General features: G+C 39.2%; 2 protein-coding genes across 5 annotated transcripts in view; one reads left to right on the top strand and one right to left on the bottom strand.

The window, feature by feature from the left end:
* Positions 1-17,013, top strand: part of sbf1 (SET binding factor 1) — a 211,443-nt gene extending 194,430 nt beyond the window's left edge. For 3 of the 4 annotated variants that reach the window (XM_063072891.1, XM_063072890.1, XM_063072889.1), the window contains 5 exons: positions 862-969; positions 1,962-2,176; positions 11,697-11,784; positions 12,512-12,643; positions 12,733-17,013. In XM_063072891.1, the coding sequence (XP_062928961.1) occupies positions 862-969; positions 1,962-2,176; positions 11,697-11,784; positions 12,512-12,643; positions 12,733-12,831 (642 nt within the window). In that variant the 3' untranslated portion in view covers positions 12,832-17,013. Of the gene's footprint in view, positions 1-284; positions 358-861; positions 970-1,961; positions 2,177-11,696; positions 11,785-12,511; positions 12,644-12,732 lie in introns of those variants that run through there. The other variant, XM_063072892.1, reaches the window with a different exon arrangement.
* The window catches only part of LOC134359520 (ADP-ribosylation factor 4), a 34,093-nt gene continuing 26,102 nt past the window's right edge, over positions 13,823-21,813 (bottom strand). The window contains exon 6 of the mRNA XM_063072899.1: positions 13,823-20,790. Within this exon, the coding sequence (XP_062928969.1) occupies positions 20,704-20,790 (87 nt within the window). The 3' untranslated portion in view covers positions 13,823-20,703. The remainder of the gene's footprint in view (positions 20,791-21,813) is intronic.

Below are 21,813 nucleotides of genomic sequence, written 5' to 3'. Positions count from 1 at the left end.
AATGTATTGTTTGATAAGTTCCTATGAAGGAACTTGGTATGTTTTTATTATGGTAATGATGCTGTACAGATTGAAATTGTTATGTTCATTAGAGGGAAGACAGTGCATCATTTAACCTGACAAAATCTCCTTTTATTTCAATCTCTCTATTCCTCTTTTTCATTTTTTTCCAATTTTTATTGTAACTTACAGTTCTTTTATGTCTTACACTGTACTGCTGCCACAAAACAACAGATTCTAGAGCAAATGTCAGTGATAACAAAACTGATTCTGATTCTGAACAGGAGATGCAGATGTTGGAGAGTGAGTTGGGTCAAGTGCCGGATAAATGGAAGGAATAATTAGTGTTGGGGAATCTGAATCTAATTGTTTAATCAAACAATGAGAAGATAGAAAGAATGAATGAATGTGCTGTCTGTTTGTGCTTGACAGTATGAGGTTTGTGAATCAGGTTACTTCAATAATGTTGAAAATACAAATAAATTATGTTTAAAATACAGCAAAAATGAGGTTGTGGAGCAGCAGGGCTGGGGAGCATACAATATATGGGTGTGAATTCAGGAATTATCACCTTTGTATCCATCATTAAAGACCTTCACCATCCAGGGCTTTCCCTCTTCTTGTTGCTAGCAACAGGAAGGAGGTACAGGAGTTTAAAGACTTATACCCAACATTTTAGGGACAGCTTCTTCACCTGCACCATCAGATTTTTGAACAATCTCTCTATTCCTCTTTTTCATTTTTTTCCAATTTTTATTGTAACTTACAGTTCTTTTATGTCTTACACTGTACTGCTGCCACAAAACAACAGATTCTAGAGCAAATGTCAGTGATAACAAAACTGATTCTGATTCTGAACAGGAGATGCAGATGTTGGAGAGTGAGTTGGGTCAAGTGCCGGATAAATGGAAGGAAACTTGGGACAAGATCAAAACAACCCAACGGACAGAGAGCAAGCAGGAGGGTAAGGTAGGTCAACATCCCAGCACTAATGTATTCACATGAAAATGGACTGCATTTATTGCCCATTCATAGTTGAGGGCTTGTGATATGCTAGATAGGATGTAAATGCATGTTTTACCTGCGCTGCTGTGATCCTGTTGTTTTGGACAAGAAGAAGCAAGTGAGGGGTAGAAACCCACCCTGGGCTCACTGTAATCAACAGCAAATGTGGTTTAGAAAAGTATAACTCAAAATAAAATCTACCAATCTATTAGTAAATATCCTCTCGGAATAAATAATTACACAAAAGCAACTTCAATGATAGGGCAGATATGTGGGGCTGAATGGCCTACTCTGCATCTTATATTCCTGTATACCAAGGCCCTTCACACGAGGGCCGACTATACTGTAATTGTAAGGAGAAAAGAATTTAAGCATGTGGACCTAGATGGCAATATAATGTAAGTGTGATGTTATTCATTTAAAAGAAAAGGAGTGGAAAAGAGGAATATTTTTAAAAGGAGTGAAAGGAAGCAGGGATTTGGCTAGCCTTAGAAATGAATCATGAAGTTAATATGTAAAGACAGCAAGCAATTAGGAAGGTAAATCATTGTCTTTCATTCAAAGGAGCAAGAATACAAGGATAAGAAGTCTTGTTGTGATTTGTGAACTTTGAGGATAAATCACCTCTGAATGAGAGAAACTCAACTAGATCACTTCCTGGAATAAAATATGTAAATTATAAGTAGTATGTCTTCCTAAAGTTTGGGAAACTAGAGAGATAGCCTTATTGCAATGTTTAAAATTGGTAGAGAGCTTGATATGGTGGGTGCTGAGGGACTGATGCCTAGCCATGGTGTCTCAAACGCTCAGAATAGGTGAATCAGTTGATTGGAAATGAGGTGAGTATGAAGGGGATATTGTACGTATAAAAAAGGAGTTGTGGTTGGTATGTAATCAGGGAGTGGTTATGGAATACATTGTTGTGTCTATTCTCTGCTAATTTCCCTTCTTTGCAGCACTTGTCTTCAAGTTCGCTGTTGATGTCATCAAGTCTGTCCCATCACCGGAGATCACAGTGTGTTTATTTGCACGAGGCAGCAGTTGGATCCACTTTGAATCTGAGTCTGGACACGGACAGCAGCACAACTTCCACTCCCTCCAGTGGTGTCATGGGACGAAAGAGCACAAGCACCTTATACAGCCAATTCCAGACATCAGAGAGTGAACACAGGTAAAGAATAACTACACATCATGAGGGCAGAAAAATGTGGAATAACTTTGTATGGGCAGACATGGGTCTGTTCATTTTGCTGCATCAAGTACCCATTTCCTTTGGAGCTCGTGTATCAAATCAGAGCCTGTTAAACTGCATGCATGTATGATCTGCAGGTGTGTTGGTTTTTGCCTTTTGTCATGCCAGGAGAGAGTGTAAAAGCCATGTATCCTCTGGACCAAGGGTTCCTAACCTTTTTTATGCCATGGACCCTTGCCATTAACCAAGGGGTTAGCCTACTCCAGGTTGGGAACCCCTGCTCTAGTAGATTGCAGCTTTGAAGGGTTCACTTAATGGTTTGGCAGCAGTATCAGCTGTGCAGCTGTACTGGGTAAGACTGTTGTAAACACAAGATTAATTTGATTGGGTCTACATTCAGAAAATGCAGTTCTTCCGTAAGTCATTATTCTGCAATGCGGTTCAAGAAAGAACAACAAAAAATGCATGTTATTTAGAGTAGGATTTTGAGGCTTGATGGTCAGCCAAGGTGTTACTAGCAATGTAAGTTGAATGCTTCACTTCTTGAGCAATTTGAAAATCCATGCAGGAGTTTTACCATGTAGCTCTTTAACAGCATTGCATACCAATGCAGAACAATGAATCCTTTACTCATTTGTTCATATGTTCTGTGTCCCATAAATTGTTGGTGCACATTTTACAGTATTTGCTCTTCAGCTTCTAGTGTGTTCAATGAAAGTTGAAGCATGTGACCAAAACGGTTTTATTTGATTTAAGCCTACAACTCTGTGTGGAAAATATCCTTAAACAGCAGAAATTCAAGATCAGCCATGCTGTCAAAGTGTGGCAGAATCCCTTCTAACAATGGAGCAAGTGATATTTAATAACGATAGCGTTTATCTCAATCAATGGGAAGAGTGTCTGATGGTTTGGCAGCAGATAGGAGTGCACCATCAGCTGTGGGGCTGTACCAGGGTATGACTGTTGCCTCTCCAGACTCGTCCAGCAGGCTGCTCCATAATGTTTATCATTGTTGCTACCTGTTTAATCAGAAATGTCAGAGTTTTGGCACTAATTGATTCAATTCAGACGTGATTCTAAAATAATGTTTTTTTTCTCATGTATTATTTTAATTCCACAAAAGCTGGCCATTTGAGAATTGTTGAGATACAATGAGGAAGCAGCCACTTGAGCTTTACCAGTTTTTGAGCCTCGGGTTCAGTTATAATTTTGTAGAGTTTGCAGATCACCTTCAGGGACAATTTCTATGAAATACATTATGTTGGCTGATACAATATGAATGATGCAGGTAAAGATGTGAAGCTGTTAACAAATATTGCTGGTGTACAAGTTGAAAAGAACAGCTGAAGGGAAAATTGAGAAGCACCATCATTTAACACTCATCTTGCTGAGAGATTTCTGCATCTAAAGTCTGTTCAGAACATGCTTATTAATGCAAAAGTTTGAATGCACTTGATGAAATTCATCATCTCAATAGTTCAACATTGTCATATATAGAGGATACATATAAAGGATTGTAAAAACCTTGTATGTGAAAAGAAAGATTTGTGAAAACAAAGGTAGAAACAAGCAAATTTATGACAAGGACTAAGAAAAGGTAGAGCTGTTTAACAAATAATTTGGTCCCATTTTCACAGAAAAGGACTCATCTAATTTAAAAATGCTAGAGAATCTAGTCTAATAGCAAGGAAAATTTACAGGAGATAATAGCAAGGAAAATTTACAGGAGATTAGTTTGAAAAGTTTGTAAAAAAAAACAATTGGAAAAAGAAATAGCATTGAAAGCCAATAAATCTCCAGGTCCTGATAACATCCTAAGTAATAGAGGAATCCATAAAAAAAATGGATACATTGACGAGCATTTTCCAAAATCCAGTAGATTATGAGGCAGTAAAGGGTCGAAATGTAACACCACTTCTTAATTTAAAGAGAGGAAAACAGGAAACTAAGTAGTTTTTAACATTCAGTGTTTATAAATGCTACACTTTTGATTTGCATTGGAACGTAGCTCCTGGCCAGTTAGCCTTGTCAAGGAAGTTCTATCTGAAATCGTCTTTTTTTTTGTATAACTTCCATGGTGTATTTCAGATGGGAGAGCATTAAGAGCTCCATGAGTTTGAGATGTGGTCATAGAGGAGGTTATCCTGCAGCCTTTTAGGATCATAGGCACGTTTTCTGAAGGGGTTAATATTTCACTGCATCCACTCTGAAATATCCTGCTGAAAACCAGGTCTATGAAAATTGTATGCAAGCCAGGTCAGTGAAAACTGTCCTTAGTTTGTGAATCCTAAGGATTTCTGAAATTCCCCAACAAAGCCAATAACTTTTACAGACTTGTGGATGCAACTTCATTATCTGCTTTTGACATTGCGAAAGAAACTTGGTAAGAGCAGACTGAATTAATCTGCCACAGTTCTGTGGAAATGCTGCTGTACCTTTTGTTCACCAACATCTTTTAATTCAGTGATAAGGACAGAGAGATGGGACATTCAGTTGGGCAGGGAGTTATACAGCTCAGAAAAAGCCCCTTTAGCCCACTATGTCCACGCTGGTCATCAAGGAGCTAACTGTACTAATCCCATTCTCTAATATTTCTCCTGTAGCCTTGTATATTGGGGTGTTTCAAGTGTTTATCAATTTCATGATCTTCAGGACTGGCTGGAGGAATCCTCTACTGAGAGTAAAATGTCCGTTACTGCTCCTTCTCTCATTGGATATCTGTGAGACTAAAAGGTGATCTCAGAGGTGTATAAAATCATGGGGGGCATAGATTAGATTAGATTATGAGGACATGCAGGCCTCTTTTATTGTCATTTAGTAATGCATGCATTAAGAAATGATACAATATTCCTCCAGTGTGGTATCACAGAAACACAGGACAGACCAAGACTGAAAAACTAACAAAAACCACAGAATTATAACATATAGTTACAACAGTGCAACAATACCATAACTTGATGAAGAACAGGCCATGGTCACAGTAAAAAAAGTTCAAAGTCTCTCGAAAGTCCCACATCTCACGCAGACGGGAGAAGGAAGAAAACTCTTCCTGCCATGCCCGACCACAGTCCGACTCTGAGTTGTCCGAAAACTTGGAGCCTCCAATCAGCCCTCCGACACCGAGTACCGAGCACCATCTCTGCCGAACGCTTCGACCCCAGCCTCGGTCGCCATCAGCAGGCAAAGCCGGGGATTTTGGGGCCTTCCCTCCAGAGATTCTCGATCACACAGTAGCAGCGGCAGCAAACCAGACATTTCAGAAGTTTTCTCCAGGTGTTCCTCTGCTTCTCACGTCTGTCTCCATCAAATCAGAATTGTGCACGGCAAAGATGCTATGCTTTCTAGAGTTTGGGTATCAAGAACTAGAGAGCAGAGGTTTAATGTGAGAGAGGAAAGATTTAAAAGAAATTTGAGGGGCAATTGTTTAAAGATGAAGCTGGCCAACGATGTGATTGAGGCAGGTACAAAGGCAGTTAGACAAGTTAGCCATGGATTGGAAAGGTTATGTGCCAAAGACAAATAGAACTAGCTCGGATGGGGCATCTTAGTCCGCAGGGACCAGTTGGGCCGAAGCGTTTCTTTCTGTGCGATATGACTCCATGACTCTGCAGGTTCAAAAACCTGCCTTAAAAATTCTACCCCCTCTAAACCATTGATTCTAGTTATTGCAGAAGTAGCCTATATATCTACACCTCCATTTCCTGTTTAGAGTCTTGTAGTCTAGGTAAATGCAACACCTTGTATTCCGTCTGGGTAGCCTCCAGTCTGATGGCATGAATATTGATTTCCCCTTCCGGTTTAAAAAAAATCCCTTCCCCTCCCCTCTTCTTCCATTCCCCACTTGGGCCTCTTGCCTTTTCTCATCTGCCTGTCATCTCCCCATGGGTCCCCTCCTCTTTCCTTTTCTCCTATGGTCCACTCTCCTCTCCCTGCAGATCCCTTCCTGTCCAGCCCTTTACGTTTCCCACCCACCTGGCTTCACCTACCACCTTCTAGCTATCCTCCTTTTTATTCTGGCATCTTCCCCTCCTTTCCATCTCCCAAGTAAATACAGATGCAAAAAATTGATTTAAGATCTCCGTTATCTCTTTTGGCTTCATGTATAGATTACTATTCTGATCTTCCAGAAAATTAATTTTGTCCCTTGCAATCCTTTTGCTCTAAACATATCTGTAGATATTCTTAGGATTCTCCTTCACCTTGGCTGGCTTTGCCGGAGAAGCCAGAGATTTCTAATAGATGGTTGCCTCTCCCGGCAACTGTTTGGAGGCCTGTAAATAATTCCCATCAGGGTCATCTTATCCTTGCAGTTTCTTAACTCTACCCACAAGGATTCTACATCTTCTGATCCTGTGTCACCTCTTTCTAAAGATTTGATTTCATTTTCACCAGCAGAGCCACTGCTCCTCTGCCTACCTGCCTGTCCTTTAGATAGGTTGTGTATCCTTGGATATTAAGCTCCCAACTACCATCGTATTTCAGTCATAACTCCATGATACACACAACACCCAACCTGCCAATCTCTTAACTGAGTTACAAAATCATCTACCTAATTTTGTATACCGCATGCATTCAAATATATCGTCTTCAGTCCTGTATTTGTCACCCATTTAAATTTTGCCCCCTCCCCCCCTTTTATACTGCAACCCATCCCACTGACTGCAACTTTGCCTTATCATCTGCCTGTCCTTCCTGACAGTTTCGCTATACACTACCTCTGCTTGTAAACCAACATCCCTATCCTCAGCCCTATCAGTCCGGTTCCCAACCCTCTGCCAAATTAGTTTAACCTCCCCCCATACAACTCGAGCAAACCTTCCCGCAAGGATATTGACCCACCCCCCCAGGTTCAGGTGTAGCCCATCTCTTTTGTACAGATCATATCTTCACTAGGAGAGATCCCAGTGATCCGTAAATCTGAAACAGTGTCCCTGAACCTGTTCCTCAGCACGCACATTCATCTGCCAAATCATTCTGTTCACTGGTGCGTAACACAGGCAACAATCCAGAGATCGTTACCCTGGAAATTTTTTTTTCAGCTTTCTACCAAGCTCTGTAAATTCTCTCTTTAGGACCTCCTCTCTTTTCCTTCCTACGTCATTGGTACCAATATGTACCAAAACATCTGGCTGCTCATCCTCCCACTGTAGAATGTCATGGAGACGATCAGAGACGTCCTTGAACCTTTCACCTGGGAGACAACATGCCCTCTGGGTGTCTCTATCATGTCCACAGACTCCTATAGAACTTCTCCTATCACCACTACATTCCTTTCTGAACCTCAGTGCCAGAGATCCACTCACTGTAGCTCCCCGCTGGTAGCTTGTTCTCTTCCCTCCAGCCCAACCCCCCCCCCCCAACAGCACCCAAAATGGTATACTTGTTATTGGGGGGAACAGCTGCAGGGTACTCTGTACCAGCTGCCTACTTCCCTTCCCACTCCTGACATTCACCTGCCTCTTGCAACCTAGGGGTGACTACCTCCTCAGTCTCCCAAAGAAGCTGATGGTCATCGAGCTGCAGTTCCAGTTATTTAACAATGTTCTCTGAGGAGCTGCAGCTCGGTGCACCTGGTGCAGATGTGGTATCCGGGAGGCTGGAGGTCTCCCAGAATTCCCACATCTCACACACAGATCAAAGCACAGCCTCTGGAGCCATTCTTACTGCCCTAACTATATACTTGCAGATGACGAATGAGTAAGAAAAAGCTTACTGAATACTTGTGTCACCCACGCCTGTTATCGCCCAAACCTGTTGAGCCAAAGCTAAAAAGTCTCCCTACTCTAACACTCTACCCCAGGGGTGGCCAACCTTTTACATTCCATGCGTCAATTTTTTCACGCATGAGTTCAGATGCGCCATACAACTCTTGTACCCCCATTCAATTCTTGTAAAAATATGTTAATATAGACATATTTAGCATTTTTACATGATATATTGATTTAATATAAAAACAAGATAAATATTACTTACCTTAATGAGATTTTTGAGTCTGTTTTGATTTCGCCAAGCTTTTAATGTTTGGAGTTAAATTAATTACTGAGAGCAGCAGAGAATTCTTCAAATTTGAATCAGTCAATCGTGACCTCATTTTGTTTTTAATCAACTTCATGGCTGAAAATGCTTGTTCACATCTGTACGTCATTCCGAAATGACAGGGCAAATTTTCTTAGTTCTGGAAAATGTTCACAGGGTAATGACACCAGAAATTAATCATGTCAGAAGCATTTGGGACTAAGGGAAGCTCATCAAATTTCATGTTCAATAATAAATTTGTTTTCAAGTCAATAAGTTCCATTTGTATGTTACTAGGCATCTTCATGATTTTTTTGTTCACTAAGTGAAAATGGGTTTATAAATGCAAGTATGCAGTCTTCTTCTTTAGCAAAATCATGAAAACGACTTTCAAATGACTTGCAATAACCTGATTTTTTTCAATATATTTTGTAAAATTGCCATTATCTTCATTCACTCTGCTCTTTTAAGTTTCTAACTGAGAGGTGAATAGTTTTAACTTCATCTTGAATGCATTGATATCATTTACTAGGGTAGGAAACAATTTTTTCTTGCCCTGGAGTTTCAAATTTACATCATTGAGATGGTTGGTGACATCATCTAAAAATGCTAAATCAAATAACCAACTGTCATCACATAAAAGGGCTCTTTCCTCAGGCAGCTCATTTTTCTCTTTCAGAAAATTATGAACAGTATTTTGTCAGTTTCCAAAATCTACTCAGAACCTGTCATCTGGAAAGCCAGCGCAGCTCACAATGAAGGACCAGATCGCCATATTCCAAATCTAACATTTCACAATATTCTCTGAATTGTCGTCTGTTTAATCCTCTTGCTCTAATTTTATTCACGCATTTCACAACCAGTAACATAACATGCTGCAAATTTAAAATTTTTCCACACAGTGACTCTTGGTTTGTAATGCAGTGATATTTTAGTAGAGGACGACCTAAAAAGTTTTCAAGCAAACTTGTAGTCCCAGCAGCTTTACTTGTCATTGGCGGCACTCCATTAGTACAAACATCGAAGAGTTTACTAGAATCTAGTTGTAGATTTTCTAGGCATGATTTTACTTTGTCAAGTATGTCTGATCCTCTTGTTTTTCCATGAAGCGACTCAAGACCAATAAGTTCTTGAAAGACACTAAAATTTATTAATCAATTCCTCTTATAAAAATGCTTAACTGGGCTACATCACATATGTCAGCAGATTTGTCCAAAGCTAAAGAAAATAAAGTACAAACAAGGACAAGGCCTTTCAGTTGCTCAGATACATCATGACGGAATTCTTCAGTGCGTCTCGTAACTGTTTGCTTTGACAGAGCAATTTCGTCTACTTTCCTATCGATATTTTTATCACCAAGACATCTTGCAAATATTTGGAGACGAGTCTTAACAATTTCTTCTTTATCAGAGAAAGACTTCCGTTTTTTGGCCAACGCTAAAGCAATTTCGTAGGACACTTCTGTCATCGCCAAACTTTCACAACTTCTTTTAACAAATATATTTTGTCGTCTTTTGATTTCTTCTTTTCTTAATCACGTTCTTTCCGTAACTCAGACCCAAGCACTAGCTTCATTTTTCCTTCTATTTCAGTCTGATGTTGTATGTTATAGTGTCTATTAAGATCATGTCTTCTATTATGTGAGAAAGTGTTTTCACAAATAATGCACAACGGTTTTCCTGACAGACCTGCTATAAATAAGAACTCATTTTCCCACTGTTCATTGAATTCATGCTTACTATCACTTACTGCTTTTTTAATGCTCATTTTTTTTTGCACTGTGATGGGTAACTGAATGTAAAAGCAAGGCTTAATTTTCAGCAAAGTACAAAACTGCAAATGTTCACAAATGACAAACAAAGCACAACTCCGTAGCGTACGAGTGTCGATTGTAAACTGGCAAAAATCTGCGATGCACCGCTGGTGCAGACGCCTGGCGCTTCAGGATTGAACAAGTATCAACGTGTATTGTACAGTAATGGAACGACTGCAGAACAAAAGTGCTTCTTTCCTAGTTTGACTCATTGAACGTGTTTTTTTTTCATTGAAAACAGATTAATGTGAAAGAAGATAACATTCGCCAAAAGATGTGCACGAAATAATAAAATCGCTAAAAATAATTGCTAAGTTTTAGATTTATTGTCAGTAAAACCCATTTCTAGTTCTAAGCTACTTGAATTCCTGTTACAGATTTTTTTTCTACAAATCGGTTTTTGGTTAATACTTTTGCATGAGTAGGCTTACTTTTTTATTATTATCACTGGGGTGCAATGTGCCACTTCTAATCATCCAGTGAGCCACAGGCTGCCCATCCCTGCTCTACCCATTGTCAGACAAGTGTGAGGTGTTGCACTTCAGTAGGACCAACCAGGGTAGGTCTTACACAGTGAATGGTAGGGCAATGAGCAGTGTGCTAGAACAAAGGGATCTGGGAATACAGGACTGTAATTCATGAAGGTGATGTCACAGATAGAAAGGGTGGTAAAGAAAGCTTTTGGCACCTTGCCCTTCATAAATCAAGGTAAGAGTTGGGATAAGACCATAAGACATGGGAGCAGAATTAGACCATTCAGCCCATCGAATCTACTGCACCATTCCATTATGGCTAACCCTAGATCCTATCAACCCCACACACTTGCCTTCTTTGGAGTGTCATGTGCAGTTTTGCTCACCTCCCTACAGGAAAAATGCAAATAGGATTGAAAGAGTACAGAGAAAATTTACAAGGATGTTGCTGGGTCTGGAGGATCTGAGTTATAAGGAAAGATTGAATAGGTTAGCACTTCACTCCTGAAGTAGAAGATTGATGGGAGATTTTCCACTGAGGGTGGGTGAGACCCACTAGAAGTCATAGATTAAGGGTGAAAGGTGAAATGTTTAAGGAGTTCATGAGAAACTTCTTCACTCAGAGGTGGTGAGGGTGTGGGTTGAGCTGCCGGCACAAGTGGTGGATGTGATTTTGATTTCAAGAGAAGTTTGGATGGGTACACGGATGGGAGGGGAATGGAGGGCTATGATCAGGTGCAGGTTGATGGGACTAAGCAGTTTAAATGGGTCAGCACAGCATGGACTAGATGGGCCAAAGGATTGTTGTCTATGTTCTAGTTTTCCATGACCATGACTTGAAGCAATACCAAAAAGGGTTATCAAGATGTTCTATGGGATGAGGTAGTTTGATATTAAAGTTGAAGGCTGCTCTCCTTGTGCAAAAATGCTACTCTGCAGCCATCTTTGCTTTGGCAATGAATTGTTTCCTCAGGCAAGTGAGATCTAAATACTGGCAGGAGAATGAGAGGAGTGAAATCAGGAATTCTCTACTTGAAGCAGTGGCAACAGTTGATGACGTAAATAAATGTTAAGGGGATTGCTTGTTCTTTTGAAACTTCCCGGCAATTCTCTTGAATACTGAATGTGAAAGTACAGGACAGTCTTTCAAAGAGCAAGCTTTCTGCGTTTTAATTTCCTGTCTTTTCTCTGATTTTAGGTCGTACGAGGGAATACTATACAAGAGGGGTGCTTTACTGAAAGCTTGGAAACCACGCTGGTTCGTGCTTGATAAGACAAAACATCAGGTAACCCTGAAGCCATCTCCTCTCTCTCATTTCACAGTGGGATATTATAGTACCGGTTTACATGACCAGGCAGAAAGTACAAACACTTGATAATGTAGTCATCAAAATTTCTAATAGTTTCAAATGATGTCAGCCTTTGAGGTGAGCTTACAGTGGAGCTGCAGTATAATATAAGTGACCCATTTTGGGAAGAAGCAACTCAATCTAAATTATGGTGAGGTTTTAAGTCCAAAAGCAAGAGGCTTGAGAATGAATGCTCACAAATCTTTGAAGCTTACAAGAAAGTTGGTAAGGTTGTTGGCATCGTTTGGAATGCACCATCTTAAAAAGGATGTGAAATCAGAATGCAGTGCAGCTATCAGTAGTGGGCATGTTGTAGTTTCATGGGTATGGGTCTAAATTGGAGAGCACTTCAAAGAACCATCTGGCACCATGAGCTAATTGGCCTGATTGCTGTGACATTTTATGAAACAAGATGGAAGGTTGTAACTCAGGCCAGGCAAGGCATCAGATCAAACCAAACTCGGGACATGGCACTTATTCTGGAAATCTGTATTGTATCTCGCATTTAAGCCAAGCAGTTGTATTCTACAAGATCAGGTATAGCACACAGAGCCTGTCATCCAATTTGTGCATAAAGGATGATTGTATCATGAAACCAAGAGTTAGACTTAATACTATGCTTGTTGCCTGGGATTATATGCTTTTTTTTTGTTATCTTTCACAGCTGAGATATTACGACAGTAAATCAGACACAGATGTGAAGGGGATTGTGGATCTTGCAGAGGTAGAATCCGTGACTTTGGGAACTGCGGGAATGGGAGCTCCCAAAAGTATTGAGGAGAAAGCTTTTTTCGATGTGAGTCTATCATCAACATTGCTGATTTTATTACATCACAACGATGGGTTACATACTAACAAAAATTATCCTTTTTATTTTATCTGTAGCTGAAGACGACTAAAAGAGTTTACAATTTCTGTGCCCAAGACTGCCAGAGTGCCCAGCAGTGGATTGATAAAATACAGAGCTGCTTGTCAGATGCATGAGTACCTTGCATTGCCCATGGACGGCTGGGTGTAAAGCTTATATCACCTGGATCTCTCTTCATACTGGACAGCAGCTGTTGTATTGAACCAGTGTATTGTGGGAATTGGTAACTTCTGAGCCACCCAATCATGGAATCCAAAAGAATTAATTGAGGACAGTGGTTGGATATCTTGCTGCCCACGTTTTGTATTGGCATACTTGTGCATTTGTTGATGGAAGTCCATTTGAGAGTCAGGAGCTGCTCAGAGATGGTGGGAAAGACACATTTCACCACTAAAGATGGTACAGATCAGAATAAGAATAAACCAAACACAAAATCCTTTCATTCTTTCTTCCTCAAACTTTTCTCGCATGATATGATTTCTTCTGCTTCTGGTTCTGTTAGTGTTGACGTATTAGGTCATTGGTTTCATAACTTAAATGCCACAGCTAAAAGCTTCTTTCACCAAATTTGTTCAGTTTCCAGAATTTCAGCTATACTCTCTTGGATGAATTACCGGTACCTGTTTTCAGAGAGGATGTAGATTGCTGATCAGTCATTTCACTGTCATTATTATTGACTTTGTTACATACCTGTAATTAGTTTATCTTTGTGTGATGTTGCAATTCTGTCAGGTTAGCGAGAACTGAACAAGTCAAGCAGTTCCTGCATCAGAAACAGGTCAATTCCAAAAGAGGGGAATGTTTAAATCCTCTCGCCTTGAAGTGAATTCTTTTTAGAAAGGATGCACCTTTTAAAAAAAAAATGCAATAAGCAGTTTACAAACACATTTGGGAATAGTTTTTGCTGGGTTTAATTTTCATGGGTTAGTGATATGAGTGAAGTCTCACTCCTGCACAGCTGAGGAATGCTGCAGAAATCTGCAAATAATTTGCCGAGGGGTAAACTGCAGCTGTTTGCAGCTTGTGTGGATGGAACTTAAAAGATACAGTGCACAATGAGCAGCTCTCTGAGGGAGTGTTAATGTTTCTTTAAAATGGCTAGATATCTTCAAATTGCAAGGACAGCAGTAGGACAATGAGAAATAATGTTTGTGTGATTGGTTCTACATTAACTTATGCAAAGGGTAGGGCTTGACAGGTGATATACGCTCAGAATGTTTACAGATACAGCTGTGAAAGGTTGAGTGCAGTGAAGCTGGTTTGACCAACTCCTTTCCCCAGATTGAGTTCTCTCTCTTCTTCCCGATATGCCTGGTGTTCCCTTCCATTACATCATACTGAGCAGTACTGATTCCATTGAGTATCAACAGGCAAAGGGCAAGTGAAAGTGGAAAGATGAGGGGGCTTCCACTTCTTCAGAGTGGCTGCACAGAAACATCACAGCTGTGAGATTATTTTAGCAGTGTTGTAGCTTTTATTCTATTGTTAGTGATGTACAGCTGTACATAGTTTAATCCGTGTTCTATTTATGCAACAGCTTCCTGTAATTATCAGTGTACAGGTTGGATGATAGTTTGTGTATCCACACGTGCATCTTTTCCAGTGTTGTTTCCTCGAAGAAAGCAAAGACATTGAGCCCAGCTGTACATTGATAAATGGCTCAATATTGTGTTTTGCCAACCCACTGCAATAAGGACTTCAAAAGCATGCCTGTTCTGCATCAGGAAGCAACAGTACTATTGGGTTCAGTGTACACAGTGCCGCCTCTTAGTGATCTTCACCACTCTAGACCACAGCAGATAGAGTCTTTGCCATCCAATTGATAGTTCTCAGCAAATCTATCCAAAATAGAAAAAAACAAACTTTTGGATGAATTGAGAAAAACTGATGGGCCCTTGATCCATAGCATTTGGAGTATTGATTTCTCAGTCTGTCTTCAAATATATTTAAACTGTTTTCCTATTTAGTGTTAATATTGTGATCGCCAAGTTTTGAATACTGATACTAAAATCTATCTCTCAACGCATTCTTTCTCACTCTGTCCAAATTGTGTACTCTAACTGTTGTGAGCAGTTTCTGTACATTTTGCAGCTTTAGGCTTGTGTGATCTCACTGTATTTCACAATGTCTTAAATTCAGTAATTGTTGCTTGTAGTTCTTTGCTGTCAGATCGCAATAGATCTTATCATTGGTACTTGATTCCAGTTAACTTCTAACACTGTTAAAGGTTGTAGTGTCATGATAGACTTCACTAGTCTCCCTGGAATCCTGGGAAGTGCAAACTGTTTGTGGTGGCTTTGTTGAAGAAAAATGCTGTCCTTAAAACAGTTGATTTTTTTTTCAGCCACTTAGAAATAGAAGTTCCCAAGCCAAATATTCTGCACTAAGTTTAACACCTAATCTTCCCAGTGTCACGAAGTGTTGAGTGGTATACTGAAGTTTGAAAGAATGATGTATTAACATCCAAATTAAAGTTTAATTCATTAATATTATAAGTTAGAGAAGGATCCTGGAATGAGTGAAAGTGACCTTTCGTTCATAGTTCGTGTGCCTCATTATCATCCTCCTCACGAGGCTGCCTCATTGAGGCTTTATCTTTTTGCAATACTGTTTGATTGTTCTTTGTACTATGCTATGAATAAAAGCAGAATGTGCTGGAAATGTCCACAGCCCTGTCCAGTGAATGGTCCATACATTTGTTTCATTTTTCTAGTAGTTTTAGAACTAGTACATTTCCAGCATTTCCGTTTTTCATTTTGACTAGAATTCAGCAGGAATTGAATCTCTTCCTTCAATGTGAGTTATAGAAACTGACCAAAATCAGGGTGGTGTTATTGCCCCTATCAGTTATCCAATTTGCTGCCAATTGGTACAGGGGCTTACTGTTGATTGGGGGGGGGGGGAAGGGCCGCGCTATGGATTACTAACAAAAGCATGACAGCATAAGTTTCTGTCTGTGGTTTATAGTTTGCCCCAATTTGAAATTTCTTTTAGAAACATTTGAATGTATATTTTGCTCCCCATTTCTTTCAACTCAGCGACACCAGTTTAGCATGTTCTAAATTCACCAGACATGGTTCAGGTGCAGAATAAAACTTGCGTCAATTTTGTTAAAATTTTCAGCAATTTGCAATACAGGCTAGGCACAGTATAACTTCCTCTACACTGTCCCATCAGACACTGCAAATAGGCCCAGCACTAAATTAGTACTTTTCAGCAGAGCTCCCATTACGTCATCTAGCTGAACAAGGCCAGAGCAGACAGCATAGATGGGAATCTCCCCATTTTCTCATGCCAACAAATACTCCAGTGGGGTAGGCATGAGTTGTGAGCATTTATTTCCATCTGCTGTATAAAAGCTCATTCTTATTCCAACTATCAGCTGTTTGGATCTTTCTGGGTTATTGGGAATGCATTTTATTTTTGCTGTGGGCTATGCCTAGCTGATTTTAGGGCAAAGAAACATGATTGAAATCCATACATGAGACTGAGAAGAATCTGGGCATTATTTAATTCCTAGCTGTCTGAGAAGTGCATTGGTAGTTAGCCTACTCCATTTCCACAGCTTTTGCTGCATTCTACATCACCCCATGTAAGTGATTTGTGAACCTTGATAAGTCTAGAGGATGGAAAAGAACTCGATCCCCTTTTAACTCTCTCTAAAGGAGCATCAGCACTCCTTAGGGCTCCCATAGTAGAAAGTTCGCTACTTTAGAGGTTCTGCAGTTACAGTTCATGTAATTCAGAGAGGCCTGTGGTGGCCTCACAATCATGTGATCCATCAGATTCTATAGTCTTTTGATTTTGCTAGAACAATAAGAAATACAGACAGCAAGTGGTCTTTGGCAGAAATAAGTAAATTGTCTAGTTGGTGTCCCACTTACAAGATTGCAGTGCTGAGTATGATTTCAGGATAGATGAAGTGGCATCTTATCTAGCACTTCATGTGAACATTTTGGCAGATTGAGCCATTAATTTTTGGATTTCTAAAATCCTGTTCAGGCTATGTTTAGTTTAAGAAGTGATGTTTTTCTCTCCCTTCCCAAATTTAAAATAATTCTACTCTTGACCTAAACTTGTAACTTTGAAAATACTTTTATTTGAAATATGAAGATAATTTGTACATATTCTCAATTTACATTTCCTGTATAAAGATGGGCAAGTCCATATTGTAAAATACATTAACCATGTAGAGTTTGGGATTTCTATTAGTCTGTACATTGTGGTCTCCATACTGAGTCCTGTATTGTGCTTAGAAAAAGGGAAAAACAAATTTAATAAAATATATTAAAATATTAGGTTTGGATCTTTTCTCAAACAAAAGCATGTGTGAGTGTGTATGTACAGAAGATTGCTGTAGTTCAGTTGGTAAAAATATACATTATTCTGCCCATCTTAGCAACTTGTGTATCATCTTGTGACCTAAATCTATCAATAACAATGATTTGAGTCATCTACGAACTTAATTACATCTTATTTGTATAATCAAACAACCCTTCAACATATTCAGCCTATTACCAAGCAAATTTTGGACCATCCCTCATTAGATCTTGTCACTGAGGCCTTTGACCAAGTCCCATCATGTTCGGCTATTGTATTTAAATCATATCTATTGTTCCCTCACTTACCTAACGTGGTAGACTCAAACACTTCCTGGGATTTGATCTTCAATCAATATGAGTTTTATTAACCTGTCCAATTCTAAAGTTTTGATCCAGCTTAGGTTGAAAATAGGGAGATTTTGCACCATCTGAATGAGTTACTGCAATTCCTTTTATCTTGTAGATCTTGCCAAACAAACCCATGTTTTAATATTTTAGTACAATTTCCTTTTCAGCATCAGTCTATGCTGGTTCTTGGGTTAATCCCACTTTCCTGTAACCTCATCCTCATTTTAAACATTCTATTTCATCCCAAGGTTTGCTTTTCAATGCCATTGCACCCATAGGAAGCATCCATATGTTAACACAATGCTGTTAATATTTATATTCCATCTTAGTTTGCATCAATGCACCAAGACAACAGTTGACCCACCCTGGTTTAATGGTGTTGGTGTTGAATTGCATGCCATCTCTTCAATATAAGAAGCTACACCCAGTCTGTGTGCTATGTAACCAGACTTGACTGTTGTCACAAAATTGGGTCACTCATGCCCGAGGTGCCAAAAGTAGTGGATTAGCAATTTTTCATAACTTATTTAAGGAGATCTACTAAATTCAATGAAATTCAAAAGCAACAAAGCTTTTTCTCAACAAAGTAAATAATCTTAGAGTAAAAGATGCTTGCTTATGAAATAAAACACACCCAAATTTGATGATGACAGGAATAGGAGGCATTGTAAATGGAAGCATCAAGTACAAATTTAATAGCAAACTAACAAATGCCACTCAATGTAAACAAAATTTATCCCAAAAAGTATGACTTAACAAATATCCCATTCTAAAGTCTAGGTAGTGGATGACTAAAGGTATTTTATAGATCAACATGCATGTTATAAATGTACAAAAAATAAGAGCTAATAAAATGCTGCCCTTTATTTCTAAATGACTACAAAGCAAGGCATTATAGTTACAGAACACCAACAAAACTGGTTTGATCATTGTGGGAATACCAGGAGCAATTTTGGACAATTTGCAATTTTACCAGAATGACTCTGGGACTTGATTTTTAAATATGCTGGATTACAAAGAAAGATTGTACAATGACCATAATTTAGAATTAAGAAAGTAACAATGTGATATTTAAAGTTGACAGTAAAGACCATTTCCATTGCTCTAAGTCTAAGGATCATATACTTAAGAATTAAAGCCAGGGCTTACAGGAGTGATTGAAATGCAATAAAAGGAAACAGCACATCTTGTAAATCTAAGATTATTGAAAATTCCAAAAATACTCGAAATCAGTGTGTCTAAATGGAAATAGAGAATCTCTCAGGTCTACAATTGCTCATTAGAACCCTCAAATGTTGTTAGGTTAACAGTATTGCATCCAAAGAGAAGAATGAAGTTTTGATCATTTCTGCACACAGATGTTAAAGGATAATGGAGACATGATCTCACAAATGGCACAAGAGTCTCGGGATACTATAATTCATTCATGCTGGCTCCTGCTCACCAAAAAGATCCTGAATCCATAGCCCGGGCGGAGGGGAAAAAAAGCTTTGTTCTAAACAATCTAGTTTACACTGCATTTCCTAGGCCAAATATTTAAGTAAATGGTTTGTCATTTACCCCTCCCCCCACCAAAAGGTTTGCCCAACTACAAAACCCAATATTCACCATGACCGCATTTTGTTCCACACCTCATTTCCCAGAACTGGTAGGATACTCCTACCACTCCCAAACACCGAGGAAGCTATTTTCCAGAGCATCAAATTCCAACCCTTGCCCACCATGTCAGATGGACACATTGGCATCCACTGGTCCCATTTTTAAACATAAAAGATGAAGCTGAAAGCACAATTCATGCACAAAATATTAGGGAATGTTTCTGAAAAGGCCTTTATTAAGATTAAGTCAGTTTCAGGAAAGGTACTCTGCCTCAGCAATTTCAGAATGGTTTGTCTCAGCTCACTGATTTACTGTTTAGATTAATGCCAGTTATCAGGATCACAGTTTCCACAGGGAACGCAAAAAAAATTTGCAGATGTGTTTACAGCAGCTAAAGCTCTAAGTGTTTACATAACCAAAAAGAACATTACATTAACACAAGGGAAATTTTAAAGGGCTTCCCATAATTTTTTACATAAGCACAAATACATACCATGGCAGAATGAGGTAAATGCCCATGCATACAATTTAAGATTTGGCTGTATCTTTAAACCACATATATACACACAAAGAGGCACAATTATTAACCAAGTTTGCCCTATACTACAGTGGAAAGTATGATTTACTCACAAGCCATTAAAACAGCAAACCAGTGCCCTTTGTAACCTGATGGTTTATTCTTAAGTTGGTGAAAAATGCACAGCCATCAAGTAAAATATACAAATTGTTGTAGTTTTAAGTGATGTACCTCCATTCATAAAGTATTTCCTAGCAAGATTTAGGTTGGCCCACAACTCTCACTGGTCACCTGATGTTACACTGAAGAAAATGCCAACATTATCATCCCATTTTAGAGGAATATGCTGGGAGGGGAGACATGACCATCCATCAAAATAAAGGGCAACTTGACACAAAGATAAAAGGCTCTTTCACACAGGGCAAGGATCAGTGAATGAAAAGAAAGTTGGTTTATCCAGTCAACACCTGATTGCTGCAGTTAAGCTAAGATTGCTCACGAATCTGTTTATCTTATAACTGGTACTCTTCACAAAATGAAGATTTAAAAACTCAGTCTACAAGCTACAGTTTAGCTGGTGACTGAACAAGGCTTCATGTGTCCACTTTGTCTAAATCTGAAACAATACAGCCATGCTCATTTACGGCACCTGCAGCCAAAAAGCAAACAAATGCAAAACCTCTTCTTTTGCTGGAATCCGCTTATTAAAAACATTGATTGTGGAACTCTGAAGGGGGGGGGGGTCATTATTGTGCATCAAGCAACCATTTAAAATACTCTATGGTCCAAAATCAGATTTAACAAGCTCTGTGGGATACTGTTGATGTGGCTCATCCAGTTACTTGGGTATGTATTTAGAACTGCAGTGGGAAACTATTGCAGTTGAAAGCAGGTTGCAAAGTTCTCTTAATCACAAAAAAAGTTCTAATTTGCAACTAAGAGGCAACTTATGCTGTTATTCCTCAAACTGGTCCTGCAAGGAATATCCATGCATTGTTTGAATGAAAGGATAATCCCTGTCCAACCTTGGATAAATTAAAAAAAAACATGCATTATAAAGAGCTGGCAAACAGAAGGAGATGAAATGAAAATAAGGGTATACAGAATGGAAGAAAGGGAAAATAAGCTGTTTAAAGTCTTTGAGTTCAAGTCCTAGCAGTTGTCACACCAATGCAGGCGAGAACATGGATGTTATTCTTCTCCTACAGTTTGGAGAGCTCTGTGGACAACCAGTCCAGTCCTTCATATAGGCCATTACCCTGGGTAGCACATGTAGCCTGTATGTGCCACTGTGAAGACAAAGAGAGAGAAATTAAAACCACATTACAAGAATTCTTTCCAAAGAAAAAAGTCATCATACACACACACAATTCATCCATCACGTCACATAACCTTTGTTGTAATGCACAGCAATATGGAAACCAGAAATTCCAATATGGAAACCAGAAATGGTGAATAATGATGAAACAGATTAACAGGAATAATTGAAGTTAACAAAAAGTTGTTGATACAAGTTTTCAGGAAATTCCCAAGTCTGAATCTTCAATACAAGATCAGACCAAAATCTATGCATTATCTTAAGAGCAGGGTTATGTGAAAGACAAGAGGTCAATTTACCCATTAACACTGCAACAAAATAGAGAAAATCTATATTTTTAAGCTGCCTGATTTAGAATAATTTAAAACATGCAACACCACAAATGATAAGAGTCATACGACACAGAAACAACTCAGAATTAGAATCAGGTTCACCATAACTGACATGTCATGAAATTTATCGTTTTGTTGCAGCAAGAGTGTAAGACCTAAAAAATTCAAGTCACAGTCAATAAAAAAAAATATAGTACTGAAGTGGAATGGTGAGGTAGTGGACCTGAAATCTGATGAGGGAGTAAAGAAGTTCTTGAAACGTTGAGTGTAGTTCTTCATGGTCCTGTAGCTGCTCCCCGTTGGCAGTGACGAGAAGATGCATGTTCTGAATGGTGAGTGTAATGATGGATGCCCCCTTTTTAATGGAACTGCCTTTTGAGGTTGTCCTTGATGGAACCGGCTGAGTCTACAATCCTCTGCAGCCTCTTCCAACCCTGTGCATTGGAACTTCTATGCCAGACGGTGATGCAACCAGTCAGAATGATCTCCATTGTATATCTGTAAAACTTTGCTAGAGCCTTTGGTGGCATACAAAATCTCCTCCTAGCCCAAATGAAGCTGAGCAATTAGCCTGCCTTACTTGTGATTGCATCAATGTTCTGTGCAGAGGACAGATCTTCTGTTACATAGACGCCCAGGAACTTGAAGCTGCTCACCCTTTC

Source organism: Mobula hypostoma, chromosome 20 (assembly GCF_963921235.1).
Source record: "Mobula hypostoma chromosome 20, sMobHyp1.1, whole genome shotgun sequence".
Classification (NCBI taxonomy): domain Eukaryota; kingdom Metazoa; phylum Chordata; class Chondrichthyes; order Myliobatiformes; family Myliobatidae; genus Mobula; species Mobula hypostoma.
Note: the sequence above shows the minus strand (reverse complement) of the source record. Positions and strands in the feature narration are given on the sequence as shown.